At 48.3% G+C, this 26782-nt stretch overlaps 1 protein-coding gene across 2 annotated transcripts; it reads right to left on the reverse strand.

The window, feature by feature from the left end:
* Positions 1–2104: 2104 nt before the first annotated feature.
* EDN3 (endothelin 3) lies at positions 2105–26090 on the reverse strand. Of its 2 annotated transcripts, none has more exons than XM_077112660.1 (5): positions 25860–26090; positions 25000–25291; positions 6833–6988; positions 5680–5741; positions 2105–3806 (listed from the first exon to the last, which is right to left on the reverse strand). In XM_077112660.1, the coding sequence occupies exons 1-5, from the start codon at positions 25909–25911 to the stop codon at positions 3802–3804; spliced, it is 567 nt and encodes a 188-aa protein (XP_076968775.1). In that variant the 5' UTR covers positions 25912–26090; the 3' UTR covers positions 2105–3801. The 2 variants fall into 2 exon arrangements, with proteins under 2 accessions (XP_076968775.1, XP_076968769.1); XM_077112654.1 differs by having other exon boundaries at positions 2105–3810.
* Between the last annotated feature and the right edge of the window lie 692 nt (positions 26091–26782).

The following is a 26782-nucleotide window of genomic DNA, read 5'->3' on the forward strand; positions in this document are numbered from 1 at the left end:
GAGAGGAGGGGAGGAGAATAGAGGAAGGAAAGGAAGGAAGGTGGCAAGTGCATTTTCATCAGATACCGTCCCCGTCCCACCATGTTCTCCCTCTCTGACATGACTTCCTAATACCTCTGCCCCTTCCATGGATTACCCACCTCTTGTCACTGACTCAGAACCCATTCTGGAATGTTTGAAGGATTAATGAGACACGTCTAGCAGAAGGGAGGATCAGGCATTCTGGCCCCTGACAGTTCACTAATTCTTAGAATTTCCTTGTACCAAATCCCAGCCAGATAGCAACAACTCTGAGCATTCCTGTCAGCAAAGAAAAAAGAAATCACTTATTCAGTGATGGAAAGACCCAGGTGGATTTATAACAGTCTGCATAACAGGTAACTCAATAGGCTTTGGCTTTAAGATTCTTAAGAAGTCACATGTAAGAATTTGGGGATTGGGAGAATACATGTCTTCCTGGGGTGGGGGAGGCAACATTAACTATCCTGACAATGTCTATGAATCAAATTCTATTACCTTGAAGTACATTCCAAATTCAAGGATGTGCTTCCATGAGAAACTTTTAGTTAAAGGGAAAGAAAGAAAAAAAATAATAATAGGAACTGGTTCCTAGTTCCAGGCAAACTCAGTGCCATGAAAACTTTATCTTAGGCCTTGTGTGAGTTTCAGATTTAAAAAGGTTGTCCACATATACATTTCTTTCAATTTGACCTGCTAATCATGCAATGAGGGAGGCAGGGCCAGGGTTTTCACATCCATTTGATAAATGAGGATATTGTGGTGGAGACAGTTGAAGGCTGGTCTCCCGGCCACGTGTGGGTGGCAAGTGCGGTCTCCAGACTGGACCATTGCCTGCTCGGGCCACATGCTACTTGTGGGCACCAGAACGCTTTGCTGACGTCCCACCAGGCAGGCTCTATGCAGTGACTCAGGGCCCAGCGCTCTGAAGGGCTCCAGGCTTTGAGGCTCTGCTGGCGCTATCTTGAGATTCTTCATACCTTGTGAACCAGGGGCCTCACACTGACATTTACACCGGGCCCCTCAAGTTTTGCAGCTGGTCCTGCTCACGATTCCAAAGTCTCCCACTCCATGCTTTGCTCACCTACAATCCCAGAGATGCCTGCCATTCTGGGACTCTCAGATGTACCCATGGCTCCTAGGACTCCTTGGCTTCCCTCTCCTTTCTTCTGGGTGTCTGCAGCATCTGAAGGGTTACAGGACTCCAGGCCTCTCTTAGTGCCACATTTGAAGAGAGGCAGCTCCTTCCCTTTGCTACCTCACATCTGCAGAATAAATAAGTACCCAATCTATCAATTTGTCAAAGTCAAAATTCTCTAAAATGAGTTTAATTAAAACAAGAGACTCTTGGGTTTCCTCAGATTAGACAGTATTAACACCTACTCAGAATGTCGAATTTCTCTTTGTGTTTTAGCTTGTTTTCTCTCTTTGTCCAATTCTCTGCCTCTAATAGTATCCAATTCTTGTTTCTTTTGAAATAATGAAGGAAAGAGGGAAAGAAGAAGGGAGGGAGGAAAACCCAGTGCTTTTCTGGTAACTTCCATCCCCATTGTTGATTTATAAGTCTTGAAGTTTTAAAATGTTGCAGTTGATAGAAAATAGAAGAGCAAATGAAATGTGGTCACTTTGGGCCATTATTGCTCAAAAACTTTGTGTTGCTGCAAAGCTTCAATGCAGAGTAAGTGCTAATCTGAGAGGCAAATAGAGTCAATTGTTGGCTCCTGGAAGGTTCTGTTCTCTTCCTAGAATCCAGTTTCAGCATTTCTGTTGCCCATGTGACCATAAGAAAAAGTTCTGCATTGCTCTAAAGGTGAACAGAGCATCTTCTGGCCATGGGGAAGAAGACAACTTTCTTCCCAAATTTATCTCTTCCCAACTGCCTTGAATGTTTTCTCTCCTGAGAAGGTCCCCAGACCCTGCTCCTTCCTTAATATTCAAGCAGACCTCCATCTCACTCCATAAATGACTTTAGATGGCTTCTACTTCTGGAACTGTAACCCCCTCCCATCCCCTCTAGAGTCTATGAAAAGCTGACATATATCCGTGCATATAGCAACAGCAAGAAAAACTCACAAATCAGAGCGAACTTTAGGATATTTTTTATTATACATTTGACAGTTAGCATTTTCTGAGTGTTAGAATAATGAATGAATTTCTCTCCGAGATATCATCTTGCCTCAGATCCAACAGTTCATATGGGTTTTAAAAATGGCATTCAAACTCTAAGGAATATGAGTTTGGATTCAGGACACAATTTTATATATGTGTGTATATATATACACACACATATACATAGTGACTTTACTTTTAAAAGATCCATATAAAAGGGGTTGAAGTAGAGAACAGTTTCATAATAAATAATTGCTTCTTTAACTGTACAAAATCTGCTAACAAGTATAGTCAATTTCATTTCCTTGTGATACTTTAATATGTGCAATAACTTATGAAACACTCATAAAGAATTTAGCATTTGGTCAAGGCCAACATCCAGTCATTTAGTCATTTACCATCTTAAATTTCTCCGCATCGTGACCTCTGCATGTACCCAAATGCCAGTTCTCATCTCTCAGCCCTCAGGGCCCCAGGGGACGGGGCAAGGGGCCCTCCCCCAGCACATGGCTTTACATGGCACAGTTGTTTTCCGACACGGTCCGCTACAAGCGTGACAGTAAAAGCGCAGCTGAAAGAGCCTGTGAACCATCAGGAGTTTACGATTCCCAGTTGTTGCCAATTATATAGATAAATAGGAATTTACATAATTTACAAAGAGTTTGTGCTCCTGGCTTATTTTGAAGCCATTCCCCAGAGATCCATTCCTGGATCCATTTATTCATGGAAGCAAATATTCAACCTAATAGCCTTGAGCGGGGGCTTTCTTTCCAGCCAGCTTCTTAAAAATGAGGCCAGGGAACTCTATTGTGCATCAGGCCTGGGCTTCGAACAAGGACACAAGAGTCAGTCCATGGAACAAGAGCAGGCTCCAGAGTACATGTCCCAGAGTTCAAAGGCAGCAAATAGGAATTTTCTTCTTTTTTTGTTGCAAGCATGGCTATTTCTCTCTTCCTCCCCCTCCTTTTTTGAGATGCATTCTTTTGGTGGCAACCAAGCACAGCTGCAAATTTCTATCCAAATCCTATAAGCTTCCAACTCATAAGCAACCTTGCAGCTGTCATCTGTGTCTGCAGGAGGGGCCTCCTGACTCTGCTAAGTCAACGCTGTGCTGGCTGTTCTACTTTAGGTTACACATATCTGCACCCTCCTGCCACATGGGCGTTTTGCATTGATTACAAGACTGATGTCTGTTTACTTTTGCAAAGAGTCAGCCTTGGAGGCCACTTATTCTCAAAGAGGATCCATGTCACAAGCCAGTAAGTGGTTATCCAACTTGTCATTCCTCTCCAAAAACAATTTCCTGTGTGAAACTGGAGCCGCAGACATGGGGACCTGGGGCAATTCTGGGATCGTTTTACCCATTAGGGAAACTGGGGTCATTTTGATTTGACCATGCTTGGGGTGGGGGGGTGTTAAGTGGGGGACCCTTTGAGTGGGTCTTCTCCCATCACTGCAAGTCATCCGTCGTCCTCTAAAGGATGAAAACTTGACCCGTGTAGGACCAATGGCTGATGCCTTCCCTGAATGGGAAACTGCACAGCCCTTCTCCTATGCGGTTCCCTAAAGACTGTGAGTAGAAGCAGGCAGGCAGAGTGCAGGTGAATTCCACGGCCATGCGTGAGCATATGATGGGGGCGGTCTAAAGCCGACTTGCTTCGTTGATCCTCGACTTCAACCTGTCTTGGGGGAAGGGTCAAAAGGGAAAAAGAGGTATGTTACCAAAGGACAGCTCTTTCCTGGCTGGAAAAGGTGACTTTATGTCTGCGGTTTCCTCCCGTCCCATCTCTCGCCTGCTCCCCATTTGGTGCTAAACCTCATTGCCAATACTTCTCGGCAATTTAAGCGCCTGCCACGCAACTGGAAAGGTGCGAATAGAGGACAAGCTGGCCCGGGCTTTGTGATAATTGCTGGCTAGGAGCTGGTAGACGCCTTCCACTCTTAGAATGAGAACCTGGGAATAACTAAGTCAAGTCTTGCAAGAAAGCAGGCAATCAAAGGCAGAGCTTTTTTTTTCTTCCTTCCTTTCTTTCTAAGTAAAACTTCTCTAACAGGAGCTTTTGTGAATCATAAAGACCTGCAAGATCTACCTTTTCCTGAAGGTGGTGCAGACGGCATCCGTTTCCGCCCAGGGACCCCTGTGCAAACCAATCTCCTCTTCCTTACATGGGACGGTACAATAAAAATATCAGCAACAAAGGCAAATGAATGTTTCTTGGGTGCCAGGCCCTCTGCTGTTCCTTGAATGTGTTCACCGCAGGGCCTTTGTACATACTGTGCCCCCTGCCTGAAATCTCCTTCCCCGGGCTCCCCCCACCTTTCCCTCATATGTGTTTAGGCCAATGTCACCTTTTCAGTGAAGCTGCCCCTGTACCCACCTGCACTTAAAATTACAACCACCCCCAAAGCTTCCTCTTCTGCCTGGATTTACTGTTCCCCTCAGCAGTTCTCACTGCATGTTTCCAGTATTCATTTGCTGCCTGCTTCTCCACTATTTAAACTCCAGGAAGGCAGACAATTTGCCTCGTCCCTATTGTGTCCCCAGCATCTTGACCGATGCCTGGTATCTAGCAGGCACTCATGGATGTTTGCTGAGTGAATGCATGAGGGAATGAGTAAATGACGGAAAGGATGGATGGTTCTAATAAAATCCCACCCTTGCTGAGAGGGGATCCGGTTTGGAGTGAGGAAGGGAAAATATGGAGAAAGAATGAAAAGGCTAAGTGCGGGACCAGCTGGGGCCTTCCCGCTCCCTTGGGGTCCCTCTGCCACCCCAGCTTCCTCCTCCCTCTCTATTTTTATTATGGTTGCTGACAGGTCCCTCTCTAGGACCACAAGATGTGATCTGCCACCAATTTGGAAGGCCCCCTGTATAGTGAGCTTGGTTTAATCTTCCCTTGATCAGACCCTGTAGGAAACTAAGCCACCTCCAGGCTTTTGTTGCAAACATAAATTAGAACCGTGTTGCAGATGTGCAGGCAAGTCGCTAACAGCAATTTCTGATTGATAGAATGACAAACCAGCCCAGTTTGGCTGCAGGAAGCCCTCAGGATCTCGAACACAAAAAAGACAAGTGAGTTAAGAATAATCATAATAAAGCAAATTGGGCAACTTGGGGGAGCCTGATGCCTGGCTGTTGTAATTCACCTCTGGCCAGAATCAGCTGCTAGAGAGGAGAGAGGTTTTTTTGCTAAGGACCACACGTTGCTGCCGGAGTAATGGAGAACATGGGTGTGGGAAGATAAGTCCATGTGCTGGGTTGGCTGGCTTTGTCTTGGCCAGGAAACTCCGGGGCTGGAAATCTCGGGTCTAAAACTGTAAGGGACACAAAGGGGCTGCTCCATGACCCATGGCAGACTAGCCAGGGACTGAGAGATGACAGTCCTGTCTAAGCTTCGGCCTGCTTGCCCCCAGAGCCGACCCCACAGGAGTCGTGGTCACCTGTGGGTGCAGCCCTCCTTGAGCAGCGGGCTTCTGACTGGCCGCTGTCCCAGACCCTCTGCCACCTTCAAACACCCTCAGTATCCCCTGCGCCTCGGAAAGCAGCTTCACCTCCCTCGATGCTGGCCTCCTCTTCCTTGCCTCTGTCTGGTTTTCCTGCCATCCTTGCATTCCTGCAGGGAGAAAGCTGGTTTTAATGATCGGGCTGCATTTCCATGTGGCTGGTTGTCTGCCATGTTGAACTCTGACTTCATCTCTACCACCAGCAAGCAGTGCAGCCCCTGCACACACTCTAAAGGCTGAGAGCTCATGAGAGCTCTCCACCAAAGGACCGTGTATGCCCGCTAGCCAGGCAGTCAGCAGATGTCCAAAAGCCAAGTAGGGGAAGAGAGAGAACATTCCACACTGGGCTTCCCAGACAGCACATTCTAGATTTCCGAGTATGGTGGCTCCTTTTCTCTGTTTCTTGCCTTGATGGTAGCTCACCCTCTGGGTTGGTTTCTTTTGCTGCCTCAAGGAAGCACATGAATGTCACTGGCCCGCCTACCCCAGCTCTCAGAAGTACCTTCTAAGGGGTTGCTCGGCTAGGCTGGGTTGATGCCTTGCAGCCCAAAGTGAAGCAAAAGATGAGCAAGGCACATCCACAGGAACAGCTGAGATGTGACTACAACTGAAATTAGCACGCTGAGCCAAATCCGTGGTCTGTGCATCCATGCAATTAAACCCTGACGCGCAAGATTCACTCAGGCAGCTGGAATAACCTACGGGGTCTCAAACTCAGGCCTGGGGGCCAACAGGGAAGAAAAATGAGGAAAGCAGGTGAATGAGTATAGCAGGTCTCTCTCAAGCAGGAGTGGACCCCATTCCACTCCAGCCCATAATAGCTGGGAGGGAACCTGGGCCCCGTGGAACCTGATGGTGAAGTCTTTGATTTTTAAATGTAGGCAACATATTCAGATTTTTGGAAAGCGTGATGTAGACTGGAAGCAGTATATCTAGAGACTAAACAGGGTCTACGCCACCCTGGGACCTTTGTTCTGAAAGATGGCAAAGGGTGCTGTGACCAGGCTGCCTCTGGCTGCCGAGGGCCGGCTTCTGCCCTCAGTCTGTCCCCGTCCACGGGACCCCAGAGGCCAGGGCCGGGCTGGGTGGGACTGCTCTGCACCGGCACCAGCAGCCAGAACTTCCTTAAGAAGGGCCCAAAGCCTGCCTCACCCACGGGTAACTAACACAGGGTAGGAGAGAAAGCAGACAGGGGACGTACCTGATCACATCTGAGGTCCCAGCACAGAAATGCATGCAGGCCTTGTCATCTCTCTCCACACAAGAGCAGCGCAGGTGTCTCTGCTTCGTGGGTCCCATGGACCGCTTGCTCCGGGAGCTTCCTCTGTAGTTGGACAGTCCGTAGGGCACAGTCCTTCTGCAAAGGAGCCAGAGTGATGTCAGAGCCCCACTGGCACTTCTGGATGGGTGTGATAGGCTCCCGGGCAAGGGACGCCCTGTGTGTGTGGGGGGGTGGTAAGATGGGAGCCACACCTGTAGTCTGGGTGTGCCCAGGAGGCAAGAAAGGAGGGACATAGGAACTTGGGTCAACCGCGTCAAACACCCCACCCCCACCCCGCAACACAGCTTTGGGTCTTAGCAGCTTCTAGAGGGAACTGCTCAGCCCCTGCTTACCCCAACCCCCAGTAAGTGTTTGGGGGCTGACAGGATAAATGGGGGGAGTGGCCCTGGGAGAAGTGGGGGCCCCCTTTGCAGAACGGAATTTCAGCCATCTTCCCAGCAGCCAGTCTTTCCAGGGAGCGAGAAGCTGTGTGTGTGCGTGTAAGTGTGTGCATGTGTGTGCAAAGACCAGGTTCCCTTACCCAGGTGATCGTCACTGAGTGTGAGTTCAACATGCACCAGGACTCAGGGTTCTGCCTGTGCACACGTGGGGGCACTTTCCGTCTTTCCAAGACCCGCTACGGGAAAGACTGCCCCGGCCCTGGACTCTCTCTGGCATGGGTTTCTTCTCCTCAGCAACAAAACCCCAGCCAGGGCCTCTGCTCTGCCCCATGGAAAGCAGACAGATAATTAAGGGTGATTACAAATAAGAGCACCCTGTCTGAGGCTTTCCTCCCTGCATCCAAAACACCTGACAAGGCCATCTCGGTTGACATATGTGCTGGCCGGAGCTGCCTTCTCATCTTGACACCCGGGTTGGCTCAGCAACCCAATAAGCCCCCTTCTTAGCCCTGCAGCCAGAGGCCCTCCCCAGTGCCCACCCCTGCCTTAACTGAATTTCTTCTGTTTGCACTTCAGGCTTTGTAGTTTGCACTAATGGGATTAAGGCAGATGCAATTACAGTCGTTAGAGAAGCGTCTTGTCTTGCGTCCTCAGAGTCAAGCCCCAGACCAACCCCCCACCCCTCTCCTGTCCCCTGTGAGAGGCTCCACGGCCGGCCGACCTGGAGATGCAACTGAGAACAGAACTGGCCTTAGGAAAGCTCTGATTATGAAGAAAGGTCTGAAATTGTTTACCAATTTCCTTTATGGTTGGAGTCGGGACAAGGGTGCTGGTGCCTTGCGGAACAATGAAACGTTTAGATCTTTTCTTAGAATGTGTGTTTCCAAACTCTCTAGAGCAGAAGGCTGGAGACCGTGAAGGAATTTGGCGGAAAAAAGTTAAAAGCTTATGTTTAATTCATTAGTACTATTAAACATGATTAGGGAACAAATTACTAAAAACTTGGGGAAATTTATTTGGCCTGATAGAGTTTCCCCAAACAAATGTCATACAATGGGCCAGTAGAAGCACAAGAAGGAATGGGCTCACGCTCCAGAGGCCAGAAGGCTTGTTTCCTCCTGGGGCCGGGGTCCGTATCTTCTGGCTGGCCAGCAAACTTTGGGGTTCCTTGTCTTTTGCCACGGTAGCAACTTCCCTTTTCTTTTCTGGGTTCCATTGCCCTCTGGCTGCTGTTCTTGGCTTCTCTCTACCCCCAACTTTCACTCTGCTTATAAGGGACTCCCGGAATCCAGACTAAAGCCCAATCTGATTCAGGTGGGCCTAGATTTTGAAGAGATCGTATTCACAATGGGTCTTCACCCAATAGAAAGTGGACCAAGAACAAGAACATGTCCAAACTGGGGAACACAATTCAGTCCCCCACATGGCTGAGAGCTGCTTTTCCGATAAGTCATGATTTTCCTGTCATTCCCCAATGACTTCTTTGGACCCCATGGAGCATCACCAATCACTGGGCTTAAAGGGTATCCTGACATCCTTTATGCATCTTCAAAACCAAATCAAATTGAATTGAGTTTAATTTGAAAAACACATGCTGTGGAGTCTTTTGGGGTGGTGAGGGCAAAGGGGGAAGAAGGTTACCTCATGGTGACCTAAAGTTTTGAGCAAACGTCCCTCCGTGCTAAAGTGGACACCAGAGCTGAGGAATTTTACCAACCACATTCTCCCAGTCCTGTTGTCCTCTCCCCAGCTCTTCTCCCCACCCCAGTTTGTTGAGAAACAGCAATGGTGAGGCGGGGGTGGGGGGGGTGGTGTTCTCCTCACCTAGGCAGGTTTAGCTGGAGAACAGTCTACTCAGAGAATGTAGGACAAAAGCAGGGCCCCCTCCAGTTCTCAGCTGAACATTTGCTAAAACCCCCGTTTTTCTCAGAAATGGGAAAGATGTGGGGGTGGGGGGCTGGGGAGCAAAACAATGCAGGCAGTGTTGCGAAGCAGGATCTGGCTAAAGGTATATTTTTCCAGTAATAGGGTCGCATTAAATCTCTAAGTGTTGACATTAAACCCAGTCCCCCATTTCTCGGTGAAAATTACATAGGGGGAGTAACGACTTTTCCATTTTTCCATCAACAGTAAGACCTGCAATTTTGAAATTGCTGTCAGCTGATTATGCATTTGCCGGCAAAGAGCCACTCAGCATGAGCAAAAACACTTTAGAGTGTTTTAAGTAAGGAAGCAAGGCAATGCAGCATTTGTTAATAGAGAAATGCTTAGCATTTTCCTGGCAGTCAAGAGCAAAGAGCTAGTATGCAAACGAGCACTTGCAATTTTAAAAGAATGTTTACAGAGAAGCACAGCCCCTTTCCCTTCCCCACGGCTCCAAGGCACAGAATCCCCTTCCCTGAGCACGAGGCCATGAAGGAGGTGGCAAACCAGAAGATTCTGAAGAGAGGATCCGGACCACAGCAGGCCCACGCCTAACATCGGTAGGGCCAGGGCCTAGAGTACAAATGGAGGTACACATCCCACGGGCCTAAAAATTGAAAAATTTTAAATCAAGTTGACAAGTGTTTGTGTAAAATAGTTCCATCCTCCTACTTGGACAAATAGAGTTTCAAAACACCCTGGAAGTCCAGGTTTAATAGTTCTTGGACTCCTTCAAGTCCCATATAGAAACATGGTGGCCCAAGGAGAATCAGTATCTTCTTTTCCCTCCTTGCTCCATCTTGAACCAAGAGGCCTCATCTGCAATTCACGTGGATGCCCCAGCCTGGACATCCAAGCTCCCTTCGCCCTCCACCTTGCAAGCAGCTGCCTCTCGGCCATCCCACAGGCCAATGGATATATACTTGGAGGCCTGTATTGTCCCTGGATGTCAGACTTGGAAGACACAGGCCCTGGAGTGGGCTCAGTGGCATTTGAGTAAGGAATTCCAAGACCCTGAATACCTAGTTCAGCAAGACTAGATGCGTTCCAACCTGAAGAGTTCAATAACCATAGGGAAAAAACAAAACAAAACATTTTTGCAAAGAATCGCGAACATTTGTTGTTTTAGTTTGCTAAGGCTGCCAAACGCAATATACCAGAAATGGAATGGAATGGCTTTTATAAAGGGGATTTATTAAATTACAAGTTTGCAGTTCTAAGGCCATAATAAACCAAATTAGGGCATCTAGAGAAAGACACCTTGACTCAAGAAAGGCCACTGTCTGTCATAAGGAAAGGCACATGGCTGACATCTGCATCTTCTCCTGGCTTCTGGTTTCAAACACTTCTATGAGCCCCTGTGGATCCTTCTGGTTTCTGACTTGCTTATCATCTCATAGGAAGGCACATGGCAATGTTTGCATCTCTAAACATCTATGTCGCTCGCTCTGTCAGCACTCCCAAGCATCTCCAAATGTCTGCGTCTATGTTGTTTCTGAAATGCTTTCCCTCTCTGTGAGCTCTCTTAAAGACGCTGGTAAATTAATTAAGAACCACCTGGAAGAGGCGGATTACAGCTCCATCTACTCAAAAGGTACAATGCACAATACAGCATGCCACGTCTCCATGGAAATAATCCAGTCAAGGGCTTCACCCACAATTGAGTGGATCAATCTCCATAGAAACAATCTAATCAAAGGTTTCCACACTCTAAACAATAGGTCTGCCCCCACAAGATCAGATTAGTAAAAGAATATGGCTTTTCTGGGCTACATAATAGTTTTAAACTAGCACATTAGTCAAGCACCCCCTGTATACCTATTATTGTGATACATGTGATAGGCATATAGAAAGGTATATGTATACAGTATGTGAATGCTTGAGGGCATGAAAACAGGTAATAGAAAAATTACAAGCCAGAATATACAGGTTTGTAAAAGGTAATAGGTTAGTGCAGAAAAAGATTACCTGGTAATTCCATGATTATGTTGTGAAACACTGACGATCACTCTACCCTCTCTACAGTTTCCTGATCTACAAAAAGGGTTGGACAGACCGAATAACACTGCACGGAAATATTTAATAAAGAGTTGGCACTAAATTAATGTTAGTTACTGGTGTTATTGATTTGGTCTGGGAAGTCAAATAAGTTGTATCAAGTAGAAAAGTCCCAGCTGGCAGGCCCGCATTTCAGATGTGTGACTAAGCAATAAGAGGGCAGATAAGGACTCAGGGTGCCACACTGCTCAGCAATGCCACTGTTTCCCACTTCTCATTTTGGCCAATCCATCATTCAACACTGCCCAAGAAACACTTGTATCAGTTGTGTGGCTACCCTTTGCCATTTGTTTCATAAATGGTGAACAGAAATGACCAAATACTGAAACCAGGAAAATGAAGTTATATTGGCTGAGAAACGCTGACCAGACTCTCTGTCTAATTGTTTTAGTCATTATTCTATGATAGGGTTCAGAGAATGCAATTCTTTGTAAAAGTAGGTAACATCATTGTCCAATAATGTTTCAATTAATACACAGAACTCCAGATGCAGATCAGTCCAAATACTCTCAAAAAAAACAAAAACAAAAACAAAATAGACTTCATGCACACCCACATATAAATGCAAAGTCTAGTGTTGTTTATGCTTGCATAATAAATTGTCCCTCAACTTACACACTCAGAACATCCATTATTTTTTCTCTTTTGTTATTTTTCAGGAAGTTGCAGGTTTACAGAACAATCATGCATAAAATAAAAGTATTCCCGGATACCACCCTATTGTTAACATCTTGCACTGGTGTAGAACATGTGTTACAAGTGATGACAGCATTACTATAATACATATAATAATATATTTATAATAATATTATTAATTAAAGGCTATGGTTTAACTTTGGGTTCACTGTGTTGACCAGTTTATTGGATTTTTTCTTAAATTTTTATTCCAATAACATAAACACAACCTAAAATTTCCCCTTTTAACCACATTCAAATACTAACTGAGCGCTGTTAGTTAGGCTCACAGTGCGGTGCTACCATCACATTCACTATCTGATCAGTGATGATGTCAGCCTTATTCATTGCAGCTTCCTAAAATAGGTCCAAATGTCATATGTAAATGTTATTAATCATTAAACTCCCAAATCTCCCTATTCACTCTTCGTCTTCAGCATTACACAGAAAATATTTTATTTCTCTCCACAAGAAATTTGTAAATAAGGAAAGCCGACTTTTTCAGTACATTCTGTTTTTAAGTTCAGTGCTGCCTTTTCAAAAGGGAGTAACCATCCTCCATCTTTCTGATCAGGAAACTCGCTTCAACCCGAAAGTTTAAAGGAGAGACCCAGGTATTCATAAAGGCAGAGCAGGAAATGGAAAAAGGGGCTCTGGTGACCTTACTCTAAATTCTCAGGGAAATTGATCAAACTGTCATCCCTCAAAATCCTAGTTTCAATTCCCGCCCCCTCCCCATTGGATAGCACTCAATAAATATTTGCTGAGTGAATGTCAACGTGCAGACACTAAACTAGACCACGGGGCAACGTCATGAAAAGACAGACGGGGGCCCTGTGAAGTCTGGATCCAGCAACAGAGGTTGGCAAACTGGCTTCTCGTGGGCTTCATCCAATCAACAGAATTCTGTTTTGCTTTGTTTTAATCTAGACGTTTCACACACACACTCTGATTTCTAGCTTCTCTTGAATAACTGGGAGATAGAACAATGCCAAGCTTGCATTCCAACACAGCAGCCGTCGTTGGGAGCTGAGTTAAGAGCTCCTTTGGATTGAACATACACACTCCATTTTGTCCAGTTTTCACTACCTTCAATAGTTTTCACCTTTCCTTCTTAGTTCATTTTTGCTACCTGTCTTTTCCTCATGGGGATCTGAGTTTACAACCCCAGTCTAGTGGCTTGTCCCATAAACCAAAGCCAGACAGGCCACATGACACAGGGGCAAAATTAAGACCTTCTGCTATTTATTACTTTATACATAATAATACTATTTTTTACTTTATACAAAAAAAAAAGTGCTGAGTGTCTCCCCCACAAATAGAATATGTGCATTTCACAATCAGAATGCATGCCAAGTTGATCTAACTCCTTCAGTTCACATTTTTCCTTCTGGCATGGGAAAGTAAAGGGAATACAGGCATAATACAGGCACATCTGCAATATCTTCGAGGAATGCTCATGCTGCATCTGAGCTCAGGGACTTATGTACAGAATGCACGGCTTGCTGACCCATCCTGTGACTGCCAGAAGGAGAAACAACTGTTTCCCACTAGCAGACAGTAAGGAGGCAGCCCCTCAGCTGCCAGGCACCAGTGGTCATCAGATACCATCTTCTATACTCCCCAGAGAAACAATTTCTAGACACTAACGCGTTTTTTAGCCATGGTTCAATTTTAGATTTTATTAAATTCCCATCCTCAGAAGTCATCACTCACCCACTCTCCTGGGCTTAAGGAACATTTCATTAGACAAGGAGGAAAGTGTTGATCGCCTTCATTTACTACTGTTGTGACCTTAACCAGAAAGAACTGCCAGGTAAGAACTTTGTGCTAACTAGTAAGTATGAAATAACTACAGCAAGTGCCTGAATGTTCGAAGGTCTACGAAAGTATCCATTCACTTTGGCAAACATCTCATGGAGCCCTGCTATCTGCAAAGCGTGGAGGGAAGGGGAAACAAGCTCAAGAGCACAGTAACTGTCCACTGCTAACAGTACTGTTTCCTTTAGGGAGTTATCCCTCCCCCATAATGTGACATCCTGGTTAGGCTGTCAATCAACATGCTTCATCTTCCCCTGGCCAAGGACTGGTCAGATGACCCAAGCCAGGCCACTCAGGCTCCATCTCTCTCCAAAGACACCTGTGGGGGTGCAGCTCAGGATCTGACAATACTCTGGAGCTGCTATTGGCCAAGTGGCCAGACCCTGCTTTACCTGTCAGATTGTACCCCTGGCCCCCAGCACTGTCCTGTGACCTCTTCTTTTTAGCCTCTCAGTCTGCAAGTTATCGTATGTCCATCCAAAACCTCCTTTTAGGCAGAATTAACAAGAGTAGGGTTCTGTTGCTTGCATCCGGGGATCCCTAACTGATCATTTTCATGAGATTGAGTCAACCATTATTTCCTCTGTTTCACTGGGAGATCTGGTAGTCTACTGGTGGCTGGGCAAAAGTCAAGATTTTTCTCATTGCCACAAAGGGCAAATGAGTTGCTCAGAACCAGGACAAATCCCAGCAAACTAAGCTGGCTCAGATCTTTTCTTCCCAGGTGTGCCCGCTGTGAAATGTTTAGTTCTGACTGCACCATCCTTTGGGCAGGTGGAGGAAGAACATATAGTACACTCTCCTCCATTCCAAGATATGCAGAGCCCCGCCCCTAGACGCTTTATGGACCACCTCGGAAGTCTAACCCTTCAGCAAACTTATTCCTTGTCCACTCTTCAAATACTTACAAAAGCCTGTTGTGGAGCAGGCCTCATACCAGGCAATCCAAAGGGTACTCTCCCAACCTCCAGGAAAGAAAATAGGTCAGGAAATACAGCTCCCCACCGACCTCATTACGCAAGCAGAAAGCAATGAACACACTTTCTGTTTCTAAAAAATATTACACAACCTCATGCTTACAAGCAACGTAACTCTAAGTTGGCAATTTTTGCCTTGTAGCATTTCTTCAGCTGCAGAAGGTCCTTCTATCTTATAGTGGCAAGAACCCAAGGCAGATAGCTCATCCAGCCAACGTGGAAAGCCCACCTCCTGCGTCCCTCAGAAATAGTTGATTTTTTAGGGTATTTGGGAGTATCAAAAGCAGTGAGCAATGTGCTGTCGTCTGTTAGTTTAAGACATCTCCCAACCCTCTCAACCCCAAATCTTTGTTTTTCTTCGGGACTTAATTGTTTGGGAATTTTAACAGTATCCTAAATATTTTCAGAGGGAGTGGTGACCCCTGTCAGTGAGACCCAAGATGCGAGCCCACTTCTTCGTCTGTGTGGCAGGTTTGGCTTCCTTCTTATTTCATTTCAGAGATTGGGTCTGGCCTGGGCACGCTCCCCTGGTCAGCAACAGCAGGGCTCTGTTCAGCTGGAATCACTGACTATGTCTCCTTCTTTCACCCTTGCACCCAGGGCAGCTAACACAGAGTCTGACTCAAAGTGGCTACTCAATAAATATCTGCTGAGTGAATGAGTCAATGAATGAATGAGGTCTAAATTAGGCATTACTTCTAGACCAGATCCAGTCTCCCAGATGCATAGAATCTTGGCTGATTTAACGGATGTCTGCTTCTTTTGTCATCCAATCAGCCCATCTTTGAGGGCTTTTCCTAGAAAGAATACAATCTCTAGATGACTTTAAGTGGAAGAAATACGTCTTGATAAAAATTTCTGCAGGCCACATTAGCATCCTAACGAGGAAACCAGGTAGCACAGATGGGTGGGTCATCAGAGATGAAACTGCAGGTCTCCTTAGGCTGGCGGCCAAGAGACTCAGGTTTCTGGTCCAAACTGACCTTGAGCAAGTGCCTTCCCTCTGGGCTTGAGAAATGAAAGCATTGGCTGGATCTCTTGTCCAGCTCCAAATTCCTCCCCATGATTCTCAAATGCCCTCACTGGCCTTTGAGAATCTCCAAACAGTACAGTCACTGGAGGGAATGTCCCTAGACATCCACTCCAGTAATAAAAACCACAACTGAACTCAAACGAAGCCAAGAGGTTCCCAGGATCTCACCAGCCGTATTTAGAAAGATGTGGCCTAAAGTATTTACACTCTTATGTTGTCCTATTGCCATATGACTGATCCTAAAAATAACCCCAAAGCAACAGAATGTATCATCCCATCAACTCACGGGAACCCAGATATATATATACACCCCCACCCCCAACACAGGCACACCCACCTATGAAGAGCTGTGGAGCCCAAAGGAAAGGAGAACAAAAGAAAAATGCTTCTGTTTTCCTTGTTTGGTGTGGGATTTTCAAGAGTATGGCTCAAAAAAAAAAAAAAAAAAGAGAAACAAACTCCTCTGAAATGCAAGGAATGAAGCCATCTACAGAAGCTTACAGAGTAGCTGGTTTCCCCCTCCGTCTGGTAGAACACAAATGCGTTCAGATAAGTTATGCTAGGGTTACTCTCCCATTTGCCAGTGACCTGATGGATTCCAGGTCGAACGCCGGCATGAGAAGCCCATGTCCGCCTGGCATGGCCTCATTATAACTTTATGCAAAGCTGCTGACAGACGTGGCTCAAAATAGGTTGCAGGAGTGGAAACAGAAAGGCTAAAACAGGAGCAGGCATATATATATATATATTTTTTTAAGACTGGGGATATTTGTAGATAAGGAAACGCTGATGCCTTCGTGCACTCCTTTAAACCATCTGCAGAAGCAGCTAAGACACCCTTGATAATTTTCAGGTGATTTCATGTTAATGATGGAGTCGATTCTAGGGAATGAAGACTTAACTCACCATCACAATGATGAGGAAAAATACCCTCATTTTTCTCCTAATTTAATTGTGTCCTCGTGTAACATCCTTTGGTAGTTTTATGGAATTATTACTTACCTCCAATTAAGAATACTTGAGTCCCTGCTAGAAATCCAGGCTTTACCCTCAAACAAGAAACCAGGCTGAGAGTCAGGGTGAGAGGAGGGTGGTAAGTCACCAGGTGCAGGGTTGGAGCCTGCGTTTATTAAAGATGTTGCTATTTTGTTCATTCTGATTTTTCGCATTGATTTTGATATTCTGAAAATATTGCATCATGCTTTGTTTATCTTCACTGCTGAAGTTTTTGGCACTGCCTTAAATTTTGCAAGGAAGCCTGTGGAAGTCACAGTCATAAAAATCCAGAGGCTATAAACACCTCTGCTTTCTCGTTTACTTGCTTCCAACTTTCTGCAAAGCTGTTCTGTCCTCCCTAAGTCACAGGAATGTCCACCATTGGGCTGCACCGCATTGCAGAGAAAGAACCATGTTACCTGGGCAGGGCATACCTCCACGCCTTTCTCATGGACTCTGATAAAATGAATCTGTCTTCTGTTTTTTAAAATCACTGGGCCAGGGCACAGAGCTCCCAGGCTACCCTGTTCTGGAATAACTGATGTGGAGGCCTCCAGCTAACTCCGCACTGAGTTAAAAGAAGAGGTGGCTTGTACCTCCAGGCCTTTGAAAGGGGCCAAAGCTCTCCACATGTCTTGGTCTCCAAATACTCTGAGCTGAGTCAGATGGGAAAGAAAACTGGATGCCTTGTCTTGTTTGCCTATTCCCAGGAGGCCTGGTGGGGTAACAGGGATGGAATGCCTCCCCACTCCCACCCCACCCCCCCAAACAGCATCTGGACAAGCAGCTTCTCCAAGGTCTGTGGTCACCGTCTCACCACACTCTCCCCACTCTCTAGATTTATTTTGCTTTTAAGTAAAATCAATTCCTACATCCACATGGGGGGCAGTGCGCGTGCTTGCCATTTTGAGGAGCTTTCTCTTTCAACTGAAACTCGACGAGGCATCTTCTCAGGGTCAACAGAGCCGGTCCATTTCCTGAGGGCTGGGAAGTTGAACGCTGCTGGTTGAGCAGCATTTTCTGGAGGAACAAAATGGGCTGCGCTTCCACTGAAAGGTGGCGGACCCTGCACAGCGCCGATGGCTGGGATCAGAAAGAGGCGCCGAGATCCAGCCACAACAGCAGAGCCTTCTGAAGGAAAACACTGCTTGCCTCCAGGTTTCTTTTGTTTTAAATTCTTGCAGGAATAGACTGCACTGGAGATGTCAGAGCCTTTCATCTGCCTTCAGATTTAGGGCCAAGCTGTCCCTTTCATCTAGCAGAAATCCAGATTTTCCCTCCGGGGTCAGGTGGGGGCCGCGACCTTCTTTGACCAAGTTTTCTTGCTACAAATCAAACTCCCTCCCAGCCTTGAGCCACTATTCTCTCAACCAGTCGGGATCAGCTGCGTTTCCACCAAGGTTGCCTGCTCCTGGGACACCTCCACACCTACTCACGACGACGGTGACACGGGGGCAGGAGAGGGGCTTTCCGTCCACGCACACCCCGCAGAAACGTCACCTTGTGGGAGCCGACCTTACCCACAAACTCTGAAATTCAGCCCCAAGGTCCTAAAATTTTCAAGCAGTATTATGCTATTCAATGTTCTAAGGAATATACTACTCAGACTCAAAACTGGGATTCAAAGTGTAATTGATTTCCAAGGAGGAGATAGAAATGGTCAAGTGGGAGAAAAAAAAAAAACAATCTTATGACATAGGATAAAATCATGATGAACCAGAACTCTGAGTTCAACATAATTTTTCATCTGGTCAACACTGTCTTTTTAAAATGTCTTTCTCAAAAGCATATCATGGAATTACTTCTCTTAAGCCAAAATTGGCAGTATCCCCTGGGGTTCTTTGCAGGGCTCTGTCTACTCCCAGGGGTTGATGAGATTGAAAAGGAGGGTCTCGGGGCCTCAAGGGGTCCCCAGTATACAAATTACAAGGCATTATGTTTACTCTGCAAGACTCACCTTGCAAGACCCTAAGATTTCCGACCACCATGAAGTGTTTAACAGAGAGGTATTAAGCAGATAATTCAAATTATCCCCCAATCACCACTCCATCCTACCCCCATTTTATTCTTTTTCGCATGGGCAGGCATCAGGAATAGAACCCGGGTCTCTGGCATGGCATGCGAGAACTCTGCCTGCTGAGCTACCATGGCCCATCCCCCTCCCCCATTTTATAGACAAGTAGGCAGCCCCCCCATCCCCAGTGAGCCCCTCCAGAAAACAGTGTCCTGTTTCCCAAACATTCCAATTAGGCACCAATTATGTGAGAGGGAAGCAACAGAAAACAAGAAAGGAGGGACAAAAGGGAGTGTCTGAATTGCCTGCAGCCTGGTAACAACCTTTGGCCACCTTGGTATCTTTATCTAATGGCTTATCAGCAAAACAAGACAGCCGGGCACGCCTTTCCCAGACACTGCAAACCTTATGCTAACCAATGCTAACTGATTATCCATCAAGCCTCAAGCGTCATCAAATATTTGAAGGACTGTGGTATATAAAGAGGATGCAGGCTTGCTCTGTCTTACTCCAAGAGGCTGAGTAAGGCCAAGGGTTGGACGTTCCAAGGAGACCGACTTTGGCAAGACTTGAGAAAGAATGGTGCTCTCCAACCACAGCATGAGAGCAGGGAGAGGGGCTCTCCGGTCCCAGATGCGTTTCTGCAGTCACGTTGCAGTCGCTGTCCTCAAGGAACTGAACGTTTACTGGCACTGCCCTTGCATTTTCTTATATGGGATCCTTGTGACAACTTCGTTCTTTGGGATTTATGACTTTCTGCATTTTATGGAAGAGAAAGCGGAGGCTCGGAGTGGTGGCATGGTCTAACTGGCAGATCCAGGATTCCAACCCAGTTTGACTCCAATGTCTAGGCTGCTTGCTGTCCCTCCTCTGGGGAGAAATTCGGTTGAGGTGGTCCAGGGCGCTTTTCTCCCCTAAATGCCATGAGTCTCAGAACAAAACCATTAGCATCTGTCGGGAGCTGGATTTGCTGGAAGGGGGTGGGTTTGAATAGACTCGTCTCCCGTCTGTGCTCGGCCTTGGCTACCTCACCAAGCAGCCTGAAGACGGACTGGCAGACGGAGAGCCATATCCTTGAATAGATAAAGTCATACCTCAGGAATGGGGCTCGCAAGCAGCGGGTCTCTCCCTCTGACACGCTCCCCTTGTATCCCAACATCCTTGACCTCTGAGAGGAAACCTTCCAGGCCTGCCTTATGCATGTGCACATACCGAGCAAGCCCCCCTCATTGACCTCTCTTTAAACCCCTTGAGTTTAAAAAGCTAAAAGAGAGGTCACACACTCCTCAGAGAGCCGACACTACATATTCTAGAATAAAATGTCAGATATGGGTCAAACCGAAGATTTGGGCTTTTATTCCTGCGTTAATTAATGCAAAGGGACAAGCATGTTACTACATAAAATGTTATATATGACTCATCGCTACAAAAAAGAATGACACCACCCTGAACCAGTCATAGACAGGGCACCTTGTCTTTCATCCATCATCAGGCCGCCAGAGCCTGCCCGGTGCTGGACCAGAGCAGGCACACAATGAAAACGTGCTGAATGAATGAATGCAGGAGTTGCCTAAGAGAGCAGAGAAGGTGAGTCTGGCCTCAGGAACACGTACAGTGAGAGACTGAGATGGTAGGTTTCAGGGCCAGAAAACCGGGATGGGGTCCAGCTCCCTACCTACAAGCTCCATAACCTTGGGCAAGGGCTTCCCCTTCCCTGGGCTCAGCTTCTGCCTGTAAAATAGAGGAAAACTATCCCCAAGAAAGGGGGCTGTGGTGTGAGACACGTCATAGGCATTGACGGGCATCACCATGCCCTGGTCACTGTTAGCATCCCCAGCATCATCGTGCATGACACTTTCCCAAAACCACGATGGCCAGAAACAATCCACCTGCCCAATGATGGTACCTCCTGCTATGGCTGGCCGGTCACGGTGACCTTTCCTGGAGTCCCTGGAATCACATGGTGGGTGCCCCACTTGCCCCATGTGAATGGAGGCTGGTTCCAGTTCCAGCGCTTCACTGGGATGCCTTGAAAGCCAGAATGTCCCTTTCTTTTCTTGCAAACATGCTAAAATTCCTTTCCTGAGCAACACAATAGGCAAAGCTGGAATCTGCTGTGATGTTGCCTTTTTGGGGGGTGGAATTCATTTGAGTACAAGCTTAAATGTTTTGCTAATTATTATTATTATTTTGACTCTTTACCTTTTCGGGGAGAAAAGAACGCAACACAATTGTCATTCTTGCGGGATGAAATAAGCGTGGCATGCTTTGGCACAGCCAGGCCAGCTGTCTTGTTGGGAGGGGGTCAGGCCCTGGGCGGGGGGCTGGAGAAACCCCCAGGCCAGTGCCCTAGAGTTGGACTGAACGCTTCGTTTTACAAAGCGGGTGCAGAGAGTCTCCAGAGTCTCTCCCCATCTGTGGAGTTGTAGATCCCAGATTTTTCTACCACTGTCGTGGTTTCAAACATCCTACCCTGCTCTCTTCATACCACATTCCTACTTGTCAGCCCATGCATCTCAGTGGTTTGTTTGGAAAACTGGGTGACCATCACAGCATCGCAATGCCTGCCCCACTGTGTCCTAGCAGATGGGTGGGGAGGAATCCCAGGGGGTTCCTTGGATCTGCTGGGCACCCTGCAGGCAAACTGACCGTTTGGAGAACTGGCTTTTGCTCTTCTCCCAGGTGAACACTGAAGGGCTCGGAAGGGCTGGTGGGAGACAGTTGGAGCACATATCCCCAACAACCTGCTCAGACACTTAGGGTTTGGTTGTTTTTTTCAGTACACTCACAACACTCACGGAGAGTGGCCCCAAAAGGTACAAGTACACAAAGACAAGGACTTCTTGTTCACTCTCTCCCTTCTCCCCTTGCTGCCTTACTCCTGGCAAATTTTTCATGACCATAAGATGGGATGTGTTTTTCTCTGATCTGGGATTTTATTTTTGTTTTCGTTGGCACCGGTAAGATTTTTGGGGGATGATGGAGGGTTGGCACAGCCCAATATGGCCCAAAGAAATCTTATGAAAATCACAGTACCGCATCAATTATTTGTGATCTCAGCTGCCTCTGTGGAGGCAGGAAGTGTATGGTTTCCAAGGGACATTTGGAGGATGTAGCAAAAGTTTTGGGCAATATCCCCCAGAAAGATACATGTTCCCACCCACATGCAGAAGCATTTACACATCCTGAAAGAAGCAACCCCGGGTGTGGGCGAAAGTACCCAGCCTAGAACAGCAGTAACAGCCCAGGAAAGGAAGGTTAACCAGGTGGCAGGACTCACAGCCAATTCAGCCAGCCTGTTTTCATTGGGTGTCTACTACATGCTGGACCCTGGCAGAAAAGGGTGTCCAAGCTTGGGTCTGAAAGGACTAAGCACATGGGAGAATGTGGGGGAACTGGCGACCCTAGACCTTATATCCACAGCTAGAAGATATGTAAGAGAGTAACTAGTCTCCTGAGTCTCAGCCAGACAGCTGAGTTCCCACGCTGATGCAAAACGGGTGTTGGGTGGAACCCCAACATTGCTTCTGCAACAAGTGAGGTCTTGATTGTGGCATGGATGAAGTCTGTGTTCACAGAATGCCTCCAGCCCTGCCAATGTCCTTCAGAGATAAAGGACGATTCTTGATTCTCTGTGTGTCAGAGTGGTCAGTTGGATGAAAGACACCAAAAGCCAAATCCTACCTGAAATCTGAAACCCTCTTTTCAGGCAAGAGACTCTGAGCTCCCCTGGATCCTCAGGCCAACCCAGAAGGCATGAGGTGAGAACGGCACCATGCAGTAGTTTCAAGAGAGAGAACAGAAGGTCTACTAAAGAAGAGGGAGCAGCAGCTGAGAGGCAGATGGAGAAACCCAAGAGCTGGGGCAGTAGCTGACTCTGGTAGGACCAGGGGCCCAATGGAAAAGCTGGAAAGGACCTAACTTGGCCCCTCCATTGTCCTGTTAGCTGAATTCAATAACATTCCAGATTCCTTCGTTTCTTCAGTAGCTTACAGTCCTTGCCACTTGACCCACTTTCTCAAATTGTAATTTAGTGTGAAGTATTTCAAAGGTAGCAAATGGATCTCTGTATATCAATGAGTGTCAATAGGAAAGAAGAAAGGGCAGAAAGGAAGAAGGAAAGAAGAGAGGGAGGGAGGGAGGGAAGAAAAGAGAGATAAAGATCATTCAGAAAAATCTTCCTTTCAAAAATTACTTAGCTTGTCTAATTTCAAAACGTTCAAGTCTGGTAATTGTCATTTGTGTTTTTTAAGTACTGCACAGGACTCACAAACACCATATTTAATCCTTTCCTTGTGTTTAAAATGAATCAGGGTGGAGGAAAAGGGGAAGAAATAAATCAAACTTTGGGGAAAAAAGTTATCAAGCTGTCTGTCCTGGAAAAAGTCAAAACTGTACACCTTCACTTTGGGCCACAGAAGACAACTCAAAATTATGAGACAGGATTTCAAACAGATGGCAGGTGTTTTTTAGCCTCTCAGCCTTGTTTCAAGTAATTGCTTCCTCCCCAGCCAAGGCTCAGAGGCTTGGCGGACTGGCAAGGAACTGGGGTGTCCTCCAAATCCTCTCCTTCCTCCCCGCCCTCTCTTCTCTGCCCCTAATTCGGGTGGGTGTTCTGCTTTCTCCTTCTAGATTCATAGCTTAGGACTCTAGCCAAGGCAAGGCCTCAATCCAGCATTGACGGCCCAATGTAATAAACTCTGTGATGCCAACCCCATCAGATCATGAGGAGAGGAGGACAAGAATCAGAGGAAAGACAAGTGCGGGATGATGGGGGCCATAATAAAAGGTGACCCTGAAAGCTGTCCAAGCACAGAAGGCAATCTATAGTCCCCCACTTCCACCCACACACCACTTTATCCCACAGGTGGCACCATGAAAGGAAAAAAGCAGGGAGGGGTCACCGATCCTGCCTACTGTAGCTGATTGGCCAGATGGGACTCAATCAGACACAGCCCAGGCAAGCTAATTCTGCCATGGGGATCGGCTGCCTAAGTTGTGGGGCCCAGGGAAATGCAAATGCAGAGTCTGGTCCAAAAATATTAAGAATTTCAAGACAGCAATAGCAGAGCATTAAAAGAAGCCCGGGCCCTTCTGAGTACATGTCCTGGACATTGCCCTCCCTGTCTACCTACCCTAGCATAAAGGAGTGACTGTCCAGACATTGCCCAAGTTATCTACAGGAATCGTCATGGTTTGAAAGACGTTCAACCCCTCAGGATTACCTTCCTCTTTGTTTCATTTTTGAGGTGTCCATGAAATAAGATGGGCAACCAAGCTCGAGGCTAGAGGGGACCACAGTGCACACAGCTCCAGGGTCGCCCTTCCAGCCCAGAGCCGGCCTGCCCAATCAGCTCCAGCTCCTCCCTAAGAGCCTGAGAGTGCCCGAGAGCATCCAGCCTCTGGGCGGGAGGTCCAAGAGATGGTGACCAGAGCAAGGTCAAGTTCCCTTTGCTGTTGGCAAGATGGTGTCTCTGCAGAAGGGCTCCTGCACACCCAGGAAGAGCATGGGAGAACCTGTCAAATCCTCCCATGGCAAAGAGCCACATTCAAAACACACTCTCTCCAAGACTGAGGGGGAGGGGGGGTGACTTCACAGTAGGGCAGACCCCAAGACTAACTCAAGAGGGTGATGTTGAGGGCCTCTAGCCAGGGAGTTCCCAACAGCTAGAGTTCCGGCAGCGGCAGTGGGAGATGGGAGCCAGCTGGGGGAAGACACGGGGACGGCCACCAGGCCACTCTGCCCTGCCTTCTCATCCCGAAAGGCCCTGGAAAGCAAAGGAGCCATGCCCAGGTAGAATTTCACCCTGGCCAAGCCCACCCTTGCACTCTAGAAAACAGGCTGCTTTCAAGGAATTTTAAACTCCTTGGAGCCTTGCAGGGTTGGGGGGAGGGACGGGCTTCCTCGATCTCAGAAAAGTGGCTCCAAGGGGCTTCTCGGGTATCTAATCCCTCTGGTCAGCTCATTTGACTCAGGGGGCGGGGCTCCCCCTTCTCCGGATCTGAAACTCTGGTATTGAGTTCCCCCTGGGATGGGGGTCACACCCCGGACCTGCAGCCTGAACCTGGGCTGGAGGCCGCCCCAGGAAGGACTAAGGCTGTTCCAAGGCGGGCTTTGGGGTAGTACAAGGTCGCACCTGGATTGTGAGTAAGCGGGCAGCCCCGGCCCCCAAGTCCTGCCTCCCCGCCCACCCCCAGGGCCCACTCACTCGGGGGTGTTGATCCAAATGATGTCCAGGTGACAGTAGTAGACACACTCCTTGTCCTTGTAGGTGAAGCACGTGCAGCGCCTGGCACGGTGGCGGGCAGGTCCCTCCTCAGCTGTCTGCTCCCCAGACTGACTAGGTGCCTGCTCCTGCCCCTGCCCAAGGCTTCTGGGGCCAGGACCCTGCACCATCGTGGCTGCAGTCTCCTCGCTGTCCCCCTCAGAGCTAGCTGCAGGGGGACTCCAGGACACGCCACTGGGGCGAGCATCCCCAGACTGGGGGTGAGGCCCGAATCCTGCAGGAGGCAGATTGAAAGGCTCCTGAGCCTGAAGACCCCTCACCCTGACTCCCCAAACGCCTCCACAATGGGGAGACTGGGGGGACCAAACTTCCTGAAAAGTCTGCAAGCTCATGGCACTTTCCATAAAGTATCCAAGCTGCATGCACAGCTTCGGAAAAGCTTGCAAGCTATTCTCATTTTCTGAAAAGTTTGCAAGTTCTTTTCACACTTTGGAAGCTTTGCAAGCATTGTGCACACTCTCTAAAGATTATGCAAACTTTCTGAAAAGTTTCCAACTTCATGAAAAATTGACCAAGTCGGCCCGGGGTCTCCAGCCCGCGAGAGGGCTGCAACCACCAGATCCCACCGGGTAGACCGCGCGCTCTCCTTCCGCCACCCCCCACCCTCCCAGGCGGCCCCAAGCGCCTGCAGAGGTGCCGCACCCAGGCAGGCGGTTGCTCCCTAGAAACGCACCCCTTCTCCTCGCCCATCCGAGCCCCCCGAAGGGTCGGCGCACCCCCACCCCCGGGTCCTTTTGTGTGCGCTCGCGCCAGAGCGAGGCGTGCCGCCCCCGCCCGTTTACCTGCGGCGGAGGTCACCGAGAGCCCGAAAAGGAGCCACAGCCCCAGCTCCATGAACCCCGGTCGGGTGCGGGAGCACCGAGCCTGAAGGGCGGGCCCGTGGGGCCCCCGAAAGGACGCTGCACCGGCGAGGCACAGCTGGCCTCGCCCTCCAGCAGTGGGGTCCGGGGCCGCCGTTCGTGGCGCCCTCGGCTCCGGCTGGCTGCGGCGGTCCCAAACTTTCAGCGCGCGCTGCCCATTCCTGCACGGGGCCGGCCGGTTGTGGGCTCGGGCTTTTCTGGCTCCCGCACCACCCCCCTCACCTCCCCGCCCCCCGGAGGGGCTGGAGCTGCCGCGCCGGGCCTTTGAACCCGGGGCGCACCGGGGGTCGCTTTCCAGGCGCGGGGGCCACCAGCCAAGAGCCCGGGGGCCAGCGGGGCACCCAGGACAGCGAGGGGCGGGGGCGGCCGGACCGGGTGGGGTGGGGGCCGAAACAGCTGCCGGAACGGCCCAAAGCACGCCCTCATACCCACAGCCCCCGCGAAAGGAGCAGCCCCCCACCCTTGGAGCAATAAGATGATAAAAGGCTGCACATCAAGGCTGGTGCCTTTGATCTGAGCGTCCAGGAGAAAACATTTCTCCATGTTCACCTAATGGCACCTTACCGGGCTGGCCAAGACTCTGGGTGTACTTTACACTCATGACTCATGGGCAGCTGCAGCCATCAGCTCCCTTTCCCAGGGGTTCAGAGCTGGAGGGCAGAGGAAGTGACCCACAGGAGCAAAATCAAGAAAAAAGCCAGGGTTAGAGGTCCTGGGGTGCTGTGGACCGTCACGCACCAGGGGTCCTAAGAGTCAGGCTCCTGTCTCTGCAGGGGAAGTCCAGTCACTCCACAGCCTGTGCACCCACTGGGAAATGGCCTCCTGGCAGACCCCCAATTTCCTAC

The sequence above is a fragment of the Tamandua tetradactyla genome, chromosome 1 (assembly GCF_023851605.1).
Source record: "Tamandua tetradactyla isolate mTamTet1 chromosome 1, mTamTet1.pri, whole genome shotgun sequence".
Taxonomy (NCBI): domain Eukaryota; kingdom Metazoa; phylum Chordata; class Mammalia; order Pilosa; family Myrmecophagidae; genus Tamandua; species Tamandua tetradactyla.

Excerpts from the sequence above, each read along its gene's own strand:
- EDN3 (XM_077112654.1), bottom strand. The coding sequence starts at position 25,911 with ATGGAGCTGGGGCTGTGGCTCCTTTTCGGGCTCTCGGTGACCTCCGCC. Across the intron at positions 25,292-25,859 it reads CTCGGTGACCTCCGCCGCAG|GATTCGGGCCTCACCCCCAG; the intron begins GTAAACGGGCGG and ends TGCCTCCTGCAG. Across the intron at positions 6,989-24,999 it reads ATTTGGATCAACACCCCCGA|AAGGACTGTGCCCTACGGAC; the intron begins GTGAGTGGGCCC and ends GCTCCTTTGCAG.